The sequence below is a fragment of the Echinops telfairi genome, unplaced genomic scaffold, assembly GCF_000313985.2.
Source record: "Echinops telfairi isolate 266 unplaced genomic scaffold, ASM31398v2 ScPeMD7_7;HRSCAF=31, whole genome shotgun sequence".
Lineage (NCBI taxonomy): Eukaryota > Metazoa > Chordata > Mammalia > Afrosoricida > Tenrecidae > Echinops > Echinops telfairi.
Genome location: NW_022103904.1, coordinates 27,425,226 through 27,445,307, shown reverse-complemented (window position 1 = coordinate 27,445,307; position 20,082 = coordinate 27,425,226). Strand labels below are relative to the sequence as shown.

At 38.0% G+C, this 20,082-nt stretch overlaps 1 protein-coding gene across 1 annotated transcript in view; it reads left to right on the top strand.

Moving 5' to 3' along the window:
• The window catches only part of TJP1 (tight junction protein 1), a 172,137-nt gene that overhangs the window by 129,775 nt on the left and 22,280 nt on the right, over positions 1 to 20,082 (top strand). The window contains exons 17-21 of the mRNA XM_045286303.1: positions 3,844 to 4,194; positions 4,512 to 4,754; positions 5,392 to 6,258; positions 6,383 to 6,480; positions 11,729 to 11,953. Coding sequence (XP_045142238.1) covers positions 3,844 to 4,194; positions 4,512 to 4,754; positions 5,392 to 6,258; positions 6,383 to 6,480; positions 11,729 to 11,953 — 1,784 coding nt within the window. The remainder of the gene's footprint in view (positions 1 to 3,843; positions 4,195 to 4,511; positions 4,755 to 5,391; positions 6,259 to 6,382; positions 6,481 to 11,728; positions 11,954 to 20,082) is intronic.

Here is a 20,082-nt window from a genome sequence, read left to right as displayed (position 1 = left end):
AAAAAGAGTGGGTAGAGGAAACGCTTTAGGTCACTAAGTCATAAGCGTTCTGGTTGTTTTAAGCACGATGAGCTCTATCAGGAATGAGTATGACATATCAGCTTCTACATTCTCACCTGATGGGAGAGTTTTTCAAGTGGCATGTGCTATGAAGACTGGAAAATAGTAGTACAGCTATTGGAATCCGGTGTAAAGGTGGTGTTGTCTTTGGGATAGAGAAATTAGTCCTCTAAACTTTATGAAGAAGGTTCCAACAAATGGCTTTTGAAGGTTGACCGGCCTGTTGGAATGGCAGTTGCTGGTTGTTGGCAGATGCTCGTTCTGTAGCAGACATAACAAGAGAAGAAGCTTCCAACTTCAGATCAAACTTTGGCTATAACATCCCACTGAAGCATCTTGCAGACAGAGTGGCCATGTATGTACTTACATATACACTCTACAGTGGGTCGGGCCTTTTGGCTGCAGTTTTAGGTTAGAGTCTTAGAGTGCAAATGATGGTGCACAACCCCACATGATTGATCCATCAGGTGTTTCTTACGGTTCTTGGGGTTGTGCTATGGGTAAAGCGAGGCAAGCTGCAAAAACAGAAATTGAGAAACTTCAGATGAAGGAAATGACATGCCGTGATGTTAAAGAAGTTGCAAGTCTACAGAGTGCATGATGAAGTTAAGGATAAAGCTTTTGAACTGGAACTCAGCTGGGTTGGTGAATTAACCAAAGGAAGACATGAAATTGTACCGAAAGATTTGAGGGGAGAAGCAGAGAAGTATACTAAGGAATCTTTGAAGGAGGAAGTTGATCTGATTATGACAATAAGTAACATTTACTACAGCATCTATTTTAAATTTCTATTACAATCCTGTGTAAACTATATAGCCCTGTGTGTTATTACTGCCCCGTAACCAAATTTCATTAAAATTTTCGTCTTGTAAAAAAAAAAAAGAGTCATCACTGCAGTGAGTTCTAGAACATTTTCTTTCTTCTTATACTCAATTACTAGCTCCCCATTTCCCTCCAACCCCCCTCTTAAACCTCCAATAAGCCATTGATTCAGTTATATTATTTCTATAGTATATCTATCCTGGATTTCATTTACACACAAAGAACAGCGCTGCCGCCCAACAAAATAACCCAACAGCAGTAACAAAATTAACCAGAAAAAAAAACCTCAAAGAACAGAAAATATTAAAAATGAAAACAAATTTTAAATGGGCCAAATGTTAGATTTTAACATAGCTGGTTCTGCAACAATCTATTTTCCATTGCACTCTGCATGAAAGCAAGGCTATTCACAACATTGGTCTATGGTCAGGGCATTCACTAAAGGCTTAATCTACGTGTATTTCTCCTTCACTTTTATTATTATGTTAAACAACTTAAATATGGATCCAAAGATGTCAAATGATAAGATTATTGCATTTTAACTGTATCTGCCATAATTGAGTTTATTGTGCTCTTTGATAGCAAGGTTATTCACATTCCTCGACCTGGATCAGAGGGGATTCACCAAAGGCCTAATCCATGTGTGGACCCTGCCAATGGATTTTGGGCTTCTGTTCTCATCTTTAGCGTTCTGAAAACCAAGTGTTTACAATTTAAGCTCTGATACCATTCCCTCCTTTGGGTTTGAATCTTTATTTATAATCTTTCAATCATACAAGCTGGTGTCCTTTTTCCTTGTGAACTTAGTTGACATCTCAATTGTATGGTTGCTTGCTTTAAGACAAGCCTTTAAGACCTCAGACTCTATACTTCCTGGTAGCCAGACACCATCTGATTTCATCACTACAGTTGGCTGTAAGCACCCCTATTTTCAGTGATCTCTTCATGAAGATGAGCACCAAGCTCATAAGAACTAATTATTCTTAGATTGGGGCTAAAATTAAGTGCAAACCCAAAATAGATTCATAAGTCTATTGATTATGTATGTCTTGGGTTCACTTTTTAATCCTCATTATTATTTTATGATAGAGAACATTATCAATCATCCCCCTGGGACATAAGGTAAATCCTATGGATAGTGTCCTTAACTTATCCAGGGGTATAGAATTTAACACACTCTTGAGAAAAGGAAAGTATTCAAGTTTAGTCTGACTATGAACTGCATTTTTTGAATTGTTAACTTACAAAGATTATACTCTCAAGTGACTAGGCACTATTTACACTAACAATGGGGGTTTATGATGGGGCAAAGTTTCTTGAGACTCTTAACATGTAGTAGAAATGGGTCCTTTCCTGGCTCAAAGCAATACATGGTTCTTGCTCACTTGTGCATTTCATAGTAGCTGTAAATCTAGAAGGAATAGTGAGTTCCAAGGTATTTTCCCCTAAAGCCTTAAATAATTTCCTAGTTCCACTAGCCTTCTAGACCCTGGCAAGTTTTAAAAATTAATATGTATAGCCAGAAGATTGCCCTTCAGCTGTAGCCAGTATAGAGTTTAGAAGCCAGAGTGCTTTCTGTGTAATAAACCTCTGATGTGACATGGGACACAATCCTGGAATTCTCACTCTCCCAGTCCAGCAGGTGATCCTTTGAAAGCTAGAGCCACAGGCAAGCCTGACACAGCTTAGACCAGTGGTTCTCCAACTTCCTAATGCTGCGACCCTTTAATACAGTTCCTCTTGTTGTGGTGACCACCCCCCAACCATAAAATTATTTTCGTTGCTACTTCATAACTGTCAATTTGCTACAGTTGTGAATCAGGTGACCCCAGTGAAAGGGTCATTCGCTGCCCAAAGGAATCGCGACCCACAGATTGAAAACCACTGGCCTACACTTTTGTATCAGGGTGGCAGTGTTCAAGACCAAACATTTACAGAGACAAACAAGCAAGGGACTGCATGGAAAGCTCCATTCGGGTGACTCGCCTCCTGAACCATGTTCTTGACACATCCGACTTGCAGGAAAAAAAACAAGCTTGAATAACAGTGCATCTCGCTAGAGGACAAGAACCTTATATTTGTCCTTCAGCACACGTTGAACAAAAGAGGTATTTTCCCTGGATTCCAGATCCTTCGACTCTCATACCAAACTAGCCACAGTGCCCAGGCATGATCTTCAGGGACTGTTTTTTGTAATCCAGTCACTAATTCCAAATTAATAATTCAGTGACAACCCTATGATTGCAACTTTATGTTCCTTCAAATATTACTTATCTTTCTGGTCTATTCTGCAAAGGGTCTGTATACAATTAAAAACTAGCTCAACTCTTGATTATATAAGAGAAGCATCACTGCATTTTTCTCTCTTCATCCATTGTATACTAATAAATAAAATTATAAAGAAGAAAAATCTTCCTAGTTTAATGGGGCAGCCACTACTTAGTTGTAACACGTTTTCATTGTGTTTTATAAAAGCTTGAAGTTCAGATGTTAATTTTTTTAATGTTCTCTAAATATCTTTTAGATCTGACTCACTTTAAACTGTGACTTTTATTTTTGTAGTTATTCTCACATGCATTGTTCTGTTAGTGTGTCTTTGTTTCTGTGAATTTAGTTTAGTAGCATTCTCCCTCTTCTGGCTTTGAACTGAAATGCTTTTGGCGAGGTTATGTAAACCTGAGTGCTACCAGTTCCTTCACTGTCTTCTGGTCTAGGCCTGAGTTCAGCTTTGTCTGGCCAGCCAACCAACATCTCATTCATCTAAGCCCTTCAGACCTCGAGGGATGCTCATATGTGTTTGCATGTGTGCCTATGCAATCTTCTTGACCTTTCCTTGTCATAAATTTGAAACAGATGTGATTTCTCCCAAGAAAAATATTCTTTCCAATTTCCTTGTAAAGTAAAGGCCATCTCTTAAAGAACTACTGAATAAAATTTTTAATTTACTTTTATTTGACCCAGGCGGATGGTGCTACAAGTGATGACCTTGATTTGCATGATGATCGCCTCTCCTACCTGTCAGCCCCAGGTAGTGAATACTCAATGTATAGCACCGACAGTAGACACACTTCTGACTATGAAGACACAGATACAGAAGGCGGGGCCTACACTGATCAAGAACTAGATGAAACTCTTAATGATGAGGTTGGGACTCCACCGGAGTCTGCCATTACACGGTCCTCTGAGCCTGTAAGAGAGGACTCCGCTGGAATGCAGCATGAAAATCAAACATATCCTCCTTATTCACCACAAGCTCAGCCACAGCCAGTTCATAGAATAGACTCCCCTGGATTTAAAACAGCCTCTCAACAGGTAAGCAGCAAGTATTCAACGTTTTGTAGTTAGAGGTGCATTATTAAATTTTAAAATGTGGTGATTGAGTTAATATATTTTGTCCTTTATATTGAAAACTAATCTTAAATTTCAATTTGGAAATACCAGGGATTTAGCTCTAAACTTTTGTTTTTATTATATAGCAATATGGATTGGAATTTTAAGTAAATTTAGGACATGAAGTCAGTCTTATTATTCAACACACTTAAAATGTATGCCTGCCTACCACTAGTAAGTTGAAGTGGGAAGTTAGTAAACAGAAACACTATGTTTAAAATATTCTAAACACTTCACAGAAAGCAGAAGCCTCATCTCCAGTCCCTTATCTTTCGCCTTCTGAAACAAACTCAGCATCATCAACCTCTGCTGTTAATCATAATGTAAATTTTACTAATGTCCAACTGGAGGAGCCAAACCCAGCTCCTGCCACCTCTTACTCACCACAAGCTGATTCTTTAAGAACACCAAGTACTGAGGCAGCTCACATAATGCTCAGGGATCAAGAACCATCATTGTCGTCGCATGTAGATCCAGCAAAGGTACTTGTGCTGCAGTGCTGCACTGATTTGTTGCTCTCCATCTCTAGCACACAATCATTTTTGCTTTGCCCTTTAAGTGCTCCTTTTGCCTTTTTTTTTTAATTGTGGATTTTTACATCATAATGCTTTCAAATCAGTACAGATTATTTCAGTTTTGTAGTTTGCATGGCTTCTGGTGGTATATGGATTCTTTGAGAAGAGGCCTTTTAGTTGGGAATTATGCTGAATAATTTTGCTTTATAGCTGCTTTAGTTTTGGTTTTCTAATTTCTATATCTTCCAGAATTATTTAATGTGTAGTTGAGATCCATCAAATCTTTTTCTATAAATTAATGGGGTCCATAAATTTTTATGATTATTTTCTATGTCAAAATCTAGCTAACTGCATTAATTTTATACAGCTAGTAATTATCTTTAACATGCTTTTAATTTAATACATGCTAAAATATATAAAATACTTAATCTATAATTTCAACTTTAAGCTTTCACCTAAACTAACTAACTTTACTAATCTGGTCTCTACTGGTAGTAAATGATGGAATATAGCAATTTTTTTGTATCAAATCACAAGCTTATATGATAACATAGATTGAACTTAAAAATAAGCATCTGTGTTTAAACATGCACTTTTTATACAGGTATTTAGAAAGGATCCATATACGGAGGAAATAACGAGATCGAATCATGTTTTGAAGCAGCCAACCCTTGGTCACCCAGGACGAAGGCCAGACAAAGAGCCTGCTATGAGCTATGAGCCCCAGCTCCTGAATGTAGAGAAGCAAGCCAGCAGAGACCTTGAGCAATCCCTATATAGATATGACACCGCAAGCTACACAGGCCAATTTCCTAGAAACTATGATCATCATCTAAGGTATGAAGATCGAATTCCTGCATATGAAGAACAATGGATGTATTATGATGATAAACAGTCCTACCAACCTCAGCCTTCTTTTGATAATCACCATCCTAGGCACCTGGATTCTAGACAGGATCTTGAAGAGTCCTCTGAACTAGGGTATTGCCCACGTTTTGAAGAGCCAGCTCCTCTGTCTTATGATAGCAGACCACGCTATGAACAACCACCTAAAACCTCTACACTCCGACATGAAGAGCAGACAACTCCTGGGTATGATGTGCATAGCAGGTACAGACTAGAAGCACAGCCTTATCCTTCGGCAAGTCCTAAGTCTTCTGAGCCCAAACAGTATTTTGATCAATACACCCCAGGTTATGAGCAAGTACCATCACAAGGATTTACTTCCAAAGCAGGCCATAATGAGCCTCTCCATAGTGCTGCAGTTGCCCCTCTAATACCTTCATCCCAACAGAAGACAGAAATTCTACCTTCAAATACCAAACCACTGCCTCCACCTCCAGCTCTTTCTGAAGAAGAGGAAGATCCAGCAATGAAACCACAGTCTGTACTTACTAGAGTTAAAATGTTTGAAAACAAAAGGTCAACATCATTAGAAAGCAAGAAGGATATAACTGACACAAGTTTTAAGGTAAAGATGTCTTCACTTGGATACAAAAAGCATCATTAAGTGAAAAGTATTTCAAGGTGTGCTTCTTAAATGTAGACTGATTTGTAATTTTGCTTCAGAGGCATGTTTGTCTTATTTTTTGCAGCTTCCAGAAGTGGCCTCTAAACCTCCAAGTGTTCCCATCGTTGGTCCCAAGTCTGCTACTCAGAATCAATTCAGTGAGCATGACAAAACACTCTACAGGTGGGTGATCTTGAATGATGGTTTTCAGAGGAGTTTGATGGTAGGCAATTGATCAAGAGTGTGACCTGACTAGTCTGTTGAAAGCCTTTTAGTCTTATTATTTGAGATTTGTCCACTGTTCTAATTAAAACAAAGGGTCCTAGAAAGAGAAATGAAGTCCTTTATTATATCTCGATAATAAGTCTTTGTTAAGCCTTCAGAAAACAAATGTTTCAGAATGATTTTTTTCCTAGCAAATAACTAAAACATTTTAAGTTCATGGAAACAGCAGTCGAATAAAATGAAAAAGAAAGACTTGGAGAAAACTGATGTGTTTGAATTACAGTCTTGGCAAGCAATATTGAAAGTAACATGGACTGCCAAAAGAATAAATTGTCTTTTAAAAAAATTCACTCTCTTGATTAAAAATGAAGGACACACATAGTAAAATACAAAGTCAATAAAAAAGGTCATGAGGAAGTCGAATATGTGTCATAAGGAGGATCCTCCATTTATTAATAAAGCATTAATTTATCTTCAAGATTGATTATTAGTATCAGCTGGCACTAGGATTGGGTTCAAACTTAAGCAAAAAATCCATTAGACCCTTAGAAAGACCACATATTTCACAAACCACATTGGTACTTATACCCTGTGCTATAGTTAGTCCCTACGCCAGGGACCAAAGGATTCTGGGGACCTAGAGGCAGAGGTGCACACTGTTCTACCACTCCTAAAAAGGGTGGGGCTGATCATTATATTATCCACTGTCCCACCTGGGCAGTGTGTGTCTGGTCACTTATTTTTTCAGCACCACTGCACAAGCCAGCAAAGGGAGTCTACTGCACATAACATGCAAAACAAGAAAGAATGCTCTTCTGAGGCTTTGTGTCCAAATTCCCAGCAGCACAATGAACTGAAAAGAAAAAGCCCCATTCTATCTCTGCCCCAATGTGGTTCATAGGTAAAGGCCAAGGTTATAGAATGTGAACTGGGGATGACCTGCTCACTCCTTGTCTGGGCATCAGACTTCCGCTACATAGAAAGCTAAACAACAGTGATGCCACCAAGCTTTGGATTCATAACTAAGCAAAATATGATTGGATGTCTGTTTTTAAACCAAAAAATACATAAATTAAGCCAGAGGACATCATCTCATGTCATGCTTCACCTTCTTTTCTTCCCCCATTCTTGAGACTTAATATCAGGAGGGACCAGTCCCTGGAAAAGGATATCATGCTTGTAAAGAAAAGGATTTTTTTTTTTAAAAGGAAGACCCTCCAAAAAAATGGATTGACACAGTAGCTTCAACAATAGGCTCAAATATGATTGTGAGAATGGCATAGGACTCAACAGTCTTTCATTCTGTTTTATGTAGTTGCTATGGATTAGAACCAACTTAACAGTACCTAAAAACATTTGTTTTGTATTTTCAATTTCAAAAATACCTTGAGACATACGAAGTCCAAGATTTTATAGATAAAAAAATCATTAAATTGGTTAAAGTAAACTTTGTTTACAAGTATATGCTTCATATACTTGTCCCTGTGATAAGCACTTCTGTAGAATAAAATAAGAACATAGATCTTTGCTTATATTTAAAAGGAACTATTATGTAGCAAAAAATTTACTCTTATTTTACTAACTACCTGCTTTCATTAAAAATATAAACTCGATATATTCTTGAGCCAGTATCATTGACAGATGAACTGTTCTATATGAAATAAATTTTGTAATAATTGAAAGCTTAGGATCTCCCCTTGTCATTTAGGGGTTAGGGGTTGGTGTGTGTGTGTGAAACCTAAACTTAAGTTTCCTCAAGTTTATTAAATACAACCATATACTTATTTACTTAATGACCTTACTCACTTTCTTTCCCTGCTTCTTGTGACCTTTAAAATGTTAGACTACATAGAGCTATTGACTCATGTCAGAATCATTTACTAATCAACATTACTATTCTTTCTTAAAGTTCATACATTTTATCAGTTATTACTTATTGCTGACATGACTTACATGTATGACTTAGTCTTTCATTACTGTTAAAAATTACCTCCTCGAAGATAAAAGGAAACAGAGGAAAGATTAGGGAAGCAAAGCTTTGGATAGAGATATAAATATAGGTGTGCCCTTATATAAATATATTAATTCATAGAAATAGAGGTATTGCCCTATGTACATACATTTGCATGGCAATACATTGAGGAAGTGAATGGACTCTGGGCCTTTGCTCAAGCCCTACCTCAACACAAGAACACTGTGTTCTAACCTGGCATTCTGTGATGCTAACCTCGCGGCATGATTGCTGAAGACAAAATGTGTGCACAAGCAAATGGAGTGAAGAAAGCTGATGGTGCCCAGCTATCAAAAGATACAACGTCTGGGGTCTTAAAGGCTTGAAATTAAACAAGTGACTAGCAGAGAAGCAACAAGCCCAGAAGGAAGAAGCACACCAGCCAGTACGACCATGGGGTGTTGACAGGATCAGGTAACAGGCATCAGAAGACCCAGAACAACAAACATTGTTGAGAACAAGGGGGGGTTGGAGCAGAGACCCAAAACGCATCTGTAGACAGTGAAACACAATATTCTTCAGGTTCCTTGAAGCTTCCTCACCCCCCACTATCATGACCCCAATCCTGCCTTTCGCTTTGAGCTAGACCGCAGCATGTACACGGGTACAGATAAGAGCTCAGCACACATGGAATTCAGGTCAAATAAACCCCTCAGGAATTGAAATGGGAGTAGTGATATCAAGGGGTTGGGGGAAGGGGCAAGAAACAGTGGGGGAAGGGAGAAAAGGTCGGTATAAAATATGAAGATGATGGTAATTTATAGTTTATTAAGGGGTCACGAGGGTGAGAGGAGGGCAAAAAGCTGGTTTGGAAAAAAGGACTCACATAGAAAGTAAATGTTTAGAAAATAATGATGAGACATATGTACAAATGTGCTTGCTACAGTTGATGTATGGATTGTTGTAAGAGCCCCAATTATCATGGGGAGGAGACAAGCTAGTCAGGGTACAGTGTAGCAATGCTGAAACATACAACTTTCCTCTAGTTCTTTAATGCTTCCTCACCCCACTGTCATGATCCCAATTCTACCTTACAAATCTGGCTAGACGAGAGAATGTACATTGGTACAGATAGAAACTGGAAACACACGGAATCCAGGACAGATCAACCCCTCAGGACCAGTGGTAAGAGTGGCAATACCAGGAAGGTGGAGGTAAAGGGAAATGTGGGGTAGAAAAGGGAAACTGATTACAAGGATCTACATGTGACCCTCTCCCTGGGGGATGGACAACAGAAAAGTGGGTAAAGGGAGACATCGGACAGTGTAAGACATGACAAAATAATAACAATTTATAAATTATCAAGGGCTTGTGAGAGAGGGAAAAAGTGAGTTGATACCAAGGTCTCAAGTAGAAAGAAAGTGTTTTGAAAATGATGCTGGCAACATGTACAAATGTGCTTGATACGATAGGTGTATGGATTGTTGTAAGAGCCCCCAATAAAATGATTTCTAAAATAGTTTTTAAAATTAGTCCTCTACTTCACAAAGGGGAAGGAAAATCAGCCCCCAAGATGATTCTGAAGCATGAGTCAGATAATGTCTCTATCTTCCTGCCACCCTTTTTTAACACCAAGAGCCCTGCCACAACAATCTCTCCATCTCAGCTTTGTTCTGTAATTAATTGTAATGACCACACAGAATTCACAGACCATATCAGTATTATGGGCTCTATTGCGGAAGTTTTAACAGCTTACAATCCAAGATAAAGCATAAGACACAGTTACTCAATCCGGTATCCCCACAATAAGGCTTCTCTTTGGTCCTTGGCCTCAGTCCTCGTAGAAAAATACTGCACAGTTCTTTTAGTGCTACTAATAAATGCCCAAGGTCATGTTGTTCCTGCATAAGCCTCTGCCTAAAAGTGCTCAGTTCAAGCTCTGTGAATCACTAAGTTAAGTTCCCTAATTACCATATATACTCAAGTATTAGCCAACCCGAATACCAGCTGAGGCACCTAATTTTGCCACAAAAACTGCATTAAAAAAATCTGAAAAACTCAGTTTGTACACAAGTATATATGTTAAGTACCTGGAGGCATTCAACTTGTTCCCTGGACCAGAAAGCCCACCGTTCTTGTCTGATGGTCAGGCTCTTCATTCTTCTGTTCTCTGATTTCACCACTTTCTGTTCTGGATTGAAGAATTTCAGTGTAGAAGAATATCAGGGTCCAAAAGATGAGCACCATTCCAGGCTCTTCTTTTTTAATGGTTGTAAGATCCCACTTCTAAGATGGCTTATACCCAGCAGGCAGGCAAAATTGGCTAACCACAATAGAGTTGAAGTTTTTACCATCACAGTTAATAGTTTATCAATCACTCGCAGCTGGATTAAATAAAACTGACTAGAAGAACCAAATTAAGTAAATCACTGTACAACTATCTTCTTTTCCCTCTTTCTAATTAGCCACTCTACCCTGCTATAGAAGGAGCCCTTTTAACTTGCAGGTGGAGGTGTTGGGTTGTTTAACCTCAACGTTGATGTTTAAGCCCATCAGTCATTCCTTAGGAAAATGATGAGGCTCTCAGTTCCCCTAACAGTCTTGAAGCCCTCTATAGTAAGGTGACCAGACATCCTGCTTTTTAACAATTTTGCCCATGTCCCGTGGCGTTTTTAAAAAGTCCCGATTTTTGGAAAGCATGCACGACAAGCTAGGGTATATGGTTTTCAGCTACCATGTGGCTATTTCGCCAGGATATGAGTTTTATCAATGGTGTCCCGCTTTACCAATGTTAAAATCTGGTCACCTTACTCTGTAGGATTACTATGAGTTGAAATTGACACAGTGGCAATGGATTTGGACTTTTAACTGCTAAGCCCACCCAGATGTACCTCAGACGAAAGGCCTGGTGATATACTACTGAGAAATCCACATTGAAAACACTCCTTTTGCACACAGCTCTGCTCCGACTCATGGAGGTCACATGAGTAATAGTTGATTTGATGAGAACTATTTAAGCTACCCTCACTAGGTAATCAGAAAGCTTATGTAAATGGACGAGTAACCTGGAATGGGCCTACCTTTTAATTGTTATACATGAGGACATGGGATTTGGGGTATCCACTCTGACTACTGTTTGATGGCTCAGCTAAAACCTAAATAGTCTAGGCAACAAGGTAAAATAGGTGTATGTATTCAATTTTATTTGTGAAACTAATATCAGAAAAGCTCTATTTCCCAATCTCTATCTTCCAGGATACCAGAACCTCAAAAATCCCAACTGAAGCCACCTGAAGATATTGTTCGTTCAAATCATTATGATCCAGAGGAAGATGAAGAATACTATCGAAAACAGCTCTCATACTTTGACCGAAGAAGTTTTGAGAACAAACCTGCACACATTTCTACTGGTCATCTCTCAGAGCCTACCAAGCATGTTCACTCTCAGAGTCAACCAAATTTTTCTAGTTATTCATCCAAGTATGTTACTTTACTTAAGACCTTTTTTTTTTTTTGACATGATGAAATATAAAAGTTTGATTGCATAGAATGCATAATGTAAAGCCCAGTGTATTTTGAGGGATAGTGTTAAAGTATTAAATGAGTAATTTCACTCAGCTTTAGTGACTCAGCTTTGTATACCCTTCCTAGGTTTGAAATGGATGCTCGTGTATACGTTCTAAACATTTAAAGTACACAGACTTACTAAGTAGATGCTTAAGATAGTGTGAACATAACGATCACTTGTCAGTTACTAGTGAGGGAAAATTAGTACGTACTATAAAATATTACTGAACACACACAAAAAGTCTAACACCAATCTAATTTTGCTAAGCATTTTTCCTAAACATCATTTGAAGGGCAGTCAACATATTTTCGGGGAAGGGGGAGTAAAAAGGAGCTGATACCAAGGGCTCAAGTAGAATGTAAATGTTTAGAAAATAATGATGGCAACATATGTACAAATATGCTTGATACAATTGATGTGTATGGATTATTAGAAGAGCTGTAAGAGCCCCCAGTAAAATGATCTTTAAAAAAAACACATTTTTTCCACTACCATCCATTTTAATCTGAGTGTTAAAAATCAGGATTGTGTTAATGTAGATTGTTTTACACAAGTGTTGCTAACCTCCCTTTTTTTAAATCGTTTTATTAGGGGCTCATACAACTCTTATCACAATCGTACATACATCAATTTTGTAAAGCGCATTTGTATATTCATTGCCCTCATCATTCTCAAAACATTTCCTCTCCACTTAAGTCCCCGGCATTAGGTCTTCATTTTTCCCCTCCCTCCCGGCTCCCCCCTCTCTCATGAGCCCTTGATAATTTATAAATTGCTATTTTGTCATATCTTGCCTCCCTTAACACAACAACTAGAGAGGTGTCCATTAGCATCTTAAGAGTGTAGTGACTAAGGTGAAGTAGGCCTAGGTCCTTCAGAGTCATCTTTACATAGGCCACTTAGGATGTTCAGTCCTGTCAGAATAGTCCAGTGGTATAGTTTAAAGAGAGATACTCTATATGCGAGTAAGTGGAAAATGGCTTCTTGTAAAACTTTATTAAACAAAAATATCAAAATGTAGAACTGTTGCTTGTCATCACATCCTCCATTTCTGTCTGTAGACTTCTGAATATAATGTTTTCATCTCTAACTCTTCATGAAGAATTTTGTGTACTTTGATTTATACCGTGTTAAAATGGCAGTCGAGGCATCCTGGGGGTACTCAAATTGTATATTTTGAAATGTTATCCCAGTTTGGGGAACAAAAAGAAAATCTGAAGGGAAAAGATCTGCGCTGTAAAGTAGATGGGGTAAGGTGTCCTAATGAATTCTAGGACATTACTTGCTGCTCTTAAAGGTAGCATTGTCAAGATGGAAAAAGATCCCTTGACATAATCTTCCTGACCTTTTTCTCGTCAGTGCATTTTTCACTTCTCTTAAAATGTATTGCTCTGTGTCAATTCAGAAAATACATTCAGAGTATCTCTTTGGAATTGGGGGGGTTGCCATGATTTTCTGAGTTGACTTTGCTGCCTCGAATTTAATTGGCCATCTGGTAAATCCGTCAAGTAGCTATTATTATTGCACCTTTCTCTGGGATCTCATCCATGATTCTTATATAAAATCATCTTTATCAGTTTTGATCTTGGTTAAAGGACAGCTGAAAAGATCAACTCTTTGAACTAGATGATTTTCACATAATACTTTTAGCACTCGTTGAGCCAAAAATTGTTTAAGGTTAAGATATAACTTAAAATTGAAAATACCAAACCAGTAGCTATTGCATCAATGAAATCTGTAGTCATCTTCCAGGACTGCAGGACTACAGGTACTTTTCTTATTTGTTGAGGTTGATGTTCTTCTCTCTTGGCTCATCTCTGGGGTCTTGCAGACCTTCTTTAAAATACATGGGGCAGCATTCCTACAATCTTGTTGCAAAGGTTCAATGATTTTGGAAGATGTGCAATTGTGTTTTGTTTTAAAATGCATAATAGCACTGATCTCAAAATTGCGAGGATTTATTTTTCTAAAGGTGCAAAAAGCATTATATTGGTGTTTTGTGGGGGTTTTTTTAAGCACCCTACCAAGTCAGATCACCCCATTCTCTGTCAGTTTGTCATACTGCGGTGGCTTGTGTTCCTGTGTTGCATTGTCACGGGTGCTCCAAATACCAGCAAGATCACCAAAAGTGCTGAAAACTCTTAAGAAAAAAATTCAGGCCTTGGGTGACAATATTGAAAGATCCTTCAGGCAAAATTTCTAATAGCAGGAAGGATGGAGAGTATGCAGAGTCATTGTACTAAGAAGAGTTAGTTAATGTCCCACCATTTCAGAAGGTAGCATATGAGCAAGAACCAGTGGTGCTGAAGAAAAGTTCAAGCGGCACTGAAGGCATTGGTCAAGAACAAGGCTCCAGGAATTGATGGAATACCAAATGAAATGTTTCAGTAAGCTGATGAAGCACTCAAAGCACTCACTCCTCTATGCCAGGAAATTTTGTCAGGAAAGGCAGCTACTTGGCTGGAAGAGATGCATATTTGTACCCATTCTAAAGAGAGGTGACCCAACAGGATGCTTAAACTATAAAACATTATCATATGCAAATAAAATTTTGCTGAAGATCATCCAACAATGGTTGCAGCAGTACATTGATAGGGAGCTGCCAGAGCATTAGTCCGGATTCAGAAGAGGACATGGAACAAAGGATGCATCATTGCTAATGTCAGGTGGATCTTGGCTGAAAGCAGGTGTTAACTTGTGTTTTATCATCTATTCCAAGGCATTCAGTTGTGAATCATAATAAGCTATTGAAGAATGGGAATTCCAGAACATAGATTCTACTTATGTGGACCTTGTACATGGTTCAGGAGGCACTAGAAAGAACCGAATAAGGGAAACCTGCATGGTTTAAAATCAGGAAAGATGTGTGACAGGGTAGTATCCTCTCACCATACTTAAGTTTGTATGCTGAGCAAATCATCAGAGAAGCTGTATTACGTGAAGAAAAATGTGACATCGGGATTGGAGGAAGGCTTATTGTGAAATGTAGATAACACAACCTTGCATGCTGAAAATGAGGAAGACTCATAGCATTTACTGCTGTAAATCAAGGATTGAAGACTTCAGTATAGATTAAGACTCAATATGAACAAGACCAAAACCCTCACAACTGGACCAGTAGGTAACATGATAAATGGAGAAAAGTTTGAAATAATCAAAGATTTTATCTTACTGGATCCACTAAATGCTCATGGAAGCAGCAGTCGGGATCAAAGGACACATGTTGTGTTAGATAAATCTGCAAAAGACCTCTTTAGAGTATTGTAAAGCAAGGATTTTACCTTGAGGACTAAGATGCACCTGACTCAATCCGTGATATTTTCAGTTGCCTTCTATTTATGTGAAATTTGGACTTTGAGTAAGAAAGGCCAAAGATAAATGGATGCATTTGAATTGTGCTGCTGGAGAAGAATATTGAAAGTACAATGGACTGCTAAAAGGACAAACCAATCTATCTTGGAAGAAGTAAAACCAGAGTGCTTCTTAGAGGCAAGGATAGTGAGATTTTTGTCTTGCATACTTTAGACATGTTAGGAGAGACCAAACCTTGGAGAAGGACACCATGTTTGATAGAGGAGCAGCTAGGAAGAAGGCGGCCCTCCAAGAGGAAATTGACACCATGGCTGCAACAATGGGCTCAGTCATGAGAACAATTGTGAGGATGGTACAGGACTGTGCAGTGTTTCCTTCTGTTGTTCTTAAGGTCTCTATGGATCAGAATCAGTTCCGTGGCACTTAACAAGTATGTTTAATGTGCATGCAGTGAAATTCGGTCAGGGCAACTATTCAAATTTATGTGCCCACGACTAAAGCTGATGATGAAGAAATTGAATTCTACCAGTCTTCAGTCTGGTAGTGATCAAAGTGCATTCAAGATGCCTTGATAAATTACTGGCAGTTGAAATGCAAAAGTTGGAAACAAAAAAAACAGTAGTTGAAAAATATTGCCCTTGGTATATAAACAAAGCTGAAGAGTCATAGTAGAATTCTGCAAGCCCAATGACCTCTTAACGGAAATACCTTTTTTCAACCACACAAGTGGACAATAAATGTGGACCTCTCCAGATGGAATACACAGGAATCAAGTGGACCTCTTTGGGGAAAAACAATAGAAAATACCAACCTGTGGAAAATAAAACTAAGCCAGAGGCAAACTGGGGAAGAGACCCATCAGTTATTTATATGTAAATTCTGGTCAAAGCTGAAGAAAATTAAAACAAATCCACATGATCCAAAATACAACTTTGTATCTTCTTCAACACCTCTGAATTTCAAGAACATACCAAAAATAGACTTGATGCATTGAATACTAATGACAAAAGACCTGATGAGCTTTGAGGTGACAGCAAGAAAGTCATACATGAAGAAAGCAAAGGATCATTAAAAAGACTGGAAACAGATCAAAGTGGATGGGTAGATCCTGAAGCTTGCTTATAAGTGTAGAGTAGCTAAGGCAAATAGGAGAAATGATGAAATCGAAAAACCTAAAAGAAAATTTCAAAGGGCAACTCAAAAAGATAAAAGTATTCAAATATGCAAAGAACTAAAGTTAGAAAACCAGTAAGGAAGCACACGCTCAGCATATCTTAAACTAAAAGAACTAAAAAAAGGAAGCCTCCTGTGGTAATTGAAAAATTCTATGTGTGAAATGTTGAACAAAGTGGTACGCCTCAAGAGAAAATTGGTGGAATATAGAGTCACTGTATCAAAAAGAACTATTTGACATCCCACCATTTCAACGAGTAGCATATGAGCAATGAGCCAGTGGTACTGAAGGAGCGTGAGATAGTTAAGGTTTATTGTGCCAACCTGTCCAATAAACACTTGGGATTAATTGAAGGGCGGAGAGATAATGGCTTTCTAGTTCTCGGGTCGCATTCTTTCTGATGGTCGGACCAGGGTGCAGCTGCCGTAGCCAGTTCCCTCCTTCAGCTGTCAAGGCTCACTTCCTGCAAGACATCCCTGAGGAGAAGCCACATGGATCTACCCTGATGCAGCCCTGGGTGCTGCAGCACCTGTGTGGAGACCTCTGCCAGCGCTGAGATGCTTACACACTGACTGGTTCGGCTTTCCTTCTGCAGTCAGCATCATTGCATATGTTTTCTGAGATTGAGGAGGACTTTGCAGATTGGTGTTGGACATATGGGCTAATGTTGGACTTGTGGACTTGGACAACACTGGGTTAAGATACTTTCTTAATGTACACTTATCCTTTATATAAAACGCTCTTAAATACATATGAATTTCTGTGGATTTGTTTCCCCAGTCTGCCCAAACTAACAGATCAAGTCAACGCTGCACTATAAATATTAACCGAAAATAAAGCTCTAGGAATTGATAGAATACCTACTGAAATGTTTCAGCAAGCTGATGAAGCGCTGGAGGTACTCTGTTGTCCTTGCCAGGACATTTCAAAGCCAGATACCTGGCCAACTAACTGGAAAAGATCCACATTTATAAGCATTCCAAAGAAAGGTGACCCAACAGAATGCACTAGTTACAGAACAGTGTTATTAATAGCACATGCAAATAAAATTTTGCTGAAGATCATCCAACAACAAGGTGTGGTAGTGTGTTGTCAAGGTGTTGCCAGAAATCCAGGCCAGATTCAGAAGAAGACTGAGCAAGGAATTTCATTGCTGAAGTCAGGTGTATCTTCCTTGATAGCAGATAATACCAGAAAGATGTTTACTTAATGGTTTTTGTTTTGGTTGGGTTTTTTTTTAATATTACTATTATTTAATATTACTAAGGCATTTAACTAATATTATTTAATATTACTGTTATTTAAAATTACTAAGACATTTAACTATGTGGATCATAACAAACTATTGATCAACACACCTTGAGAATTCCAGAACACTTCATTGTGTTCATTTGGAACCTCTGCATGAATCAAGTGGCTGTTGTACAAAAAGAACAAGGGAATAATGCAAGGTTTTAAATCAAGAAAGGTGCACATCAGGGTTGTATCCTCTTGCCATAATTATTCAATATACTGAGCAATAATGAGAGAAGCGTGACTATATCAAGAAGAATGTAGCATCATGTTGGAGGAAGACTTACTAACAACCTTTAATGTTCAGATGACACATCCTTGCTTGCTGAAAGTGAAGAGGACCCGGAGAACTTGCTGATGGAGATTAAGGATTGCAGCCTTCAATATGGATTACAACTCAATGTAAAGAAGACCAAAATTCTCATAACCGGACTAGTAAGTAACATCATGATAAACAGAGACAAGATTGACGATTCAGGAATTTCATCTTGCTTGGATCCTCAATCAGTGCTCATAGAAGCAGCAGTCAAGAGATAAAATGATGTATACTGCATTGGATAGGTCTGCTGCACCAGGCCTCTTTAAAGTGTTGAAAAGCAAGGATATTATTACTTTGAGGACTAAGATGAGCCTGACTCAAGCTATGGATTTATATTCGCCTCATCTGCATATGAAAGTAGGACACTGAATAAAGAAAGCCAAAGAAGAATTGATGAATTTGAATAATGGGACTGGCGAAGAATATTGAAAGTTCCATCAACTGCCAAAAAAGAAACAATCTGTCTTAGAATAAGTACAGCCTAATGTTCCTTAGAAACAGGGCTAGCAAGACTTTGTATTGCTACATAAGAAAAGTATAGCAGGATGGTTATATATATATATCCTTTGTAGTATGAGATTAGGCTCTTCATAATTATGCTACGTTTCGCCATACAAATATTTAATCATTAAAGAATTAGGAGGATGAATGTCATAGAAGACAATTCTCTAAGAGGGAAGTTGCCATTGTACTAATAAATGCCATTTAATACTGTTTACTCTCATGTTCATCTTTTACAACTTTAAGTAACTGGAAGACATAAAATATGAGACCTTAACCCTATATTTGAAAAACATGTACTAATTGATTATATCCAAGGGACTATCTCTAGATCTCATTTATCTTCAATATAAAGTAAAAAATCCTCCTCTTGAGGATTTGTGCTTGTGTTCCACTTAAAAACACACCATAAAAATGATGGGAATTAGAGACGGAAGATTTCTTTGTTAATACAGAACAAATGCCCTAGAAAGCAAACAACTTTCATCTTGTCTTACTATCCCATAGAACTGATTTAGAATTTTTAAAAGTAAGTTAAATTAGTTTGCTGTTAAGTAGATTCTTGGACAGTGCTGGAAAAGCAGTATATGGACAAGCCCCTGTCCAGTTACTGATTGGACGTTGTGAAGGCAACTATGGAATTTGGGGCGGGGGGTGGGGGGCTCACCAGAACATTTGCTTTTCAGGTCACCTCTCACCATGAGACTTTCATGTCTCACAATAAGTCAAGGTGAAACTTAGTCTTTTAAAGAGTGGGATTTTTTTTTTAAGTGGGATATATGATAACTATTGTTTTTGTGAACCTTTGATACTAGGTGAGGGTAGCTGTGAGAATAAAATGTGGCAGCTTGTATCAGTGTTTTGGGGTTTGTTTTTTTAACTAAAATATTTTATTGGGTGCTCTCTTCATTTTTTTGTGTGTCATGTTTTCTTTTCCTGACTTACTGAAATGTACAGTTTTTACGTATCCAGAATCTCCTGATTATGCTTTGTTACATCTCCTTTATTTGGCATATTTTTGCTCACTGTCAACAGTTGCAGCAGAAGTGGGCAAAAGTAGAAGAAATGTATAGCTCAAATGTACTGTTGACCATTGAAACACTTATAAAAATATATAAAGAATGGACAGACAGGCAGGACATAAGTTAGTTTTTAAGTTTATTATTTTTAAATTTGTTGAATAAATGAAAGTTAGTGATACTTTGTCTTCTAAACCAAATGATGCTGAACTGGTTTGTGAACATTTTTTAGTTGATACTTTAAAATAACATTTCAGTTTCATTCATTGTAGATTTGCTTAATTAGATTGACCATGTTCTTTCTTTTTTTTCTTTTTTTTTTGCTTTTAATAATTTATTTATTTATTGCGTTTTATTAGGGGCTCATACAATTGTTATCCCAATCCATACACACATCAATTGTGTAAAGCGCATTTGTACATC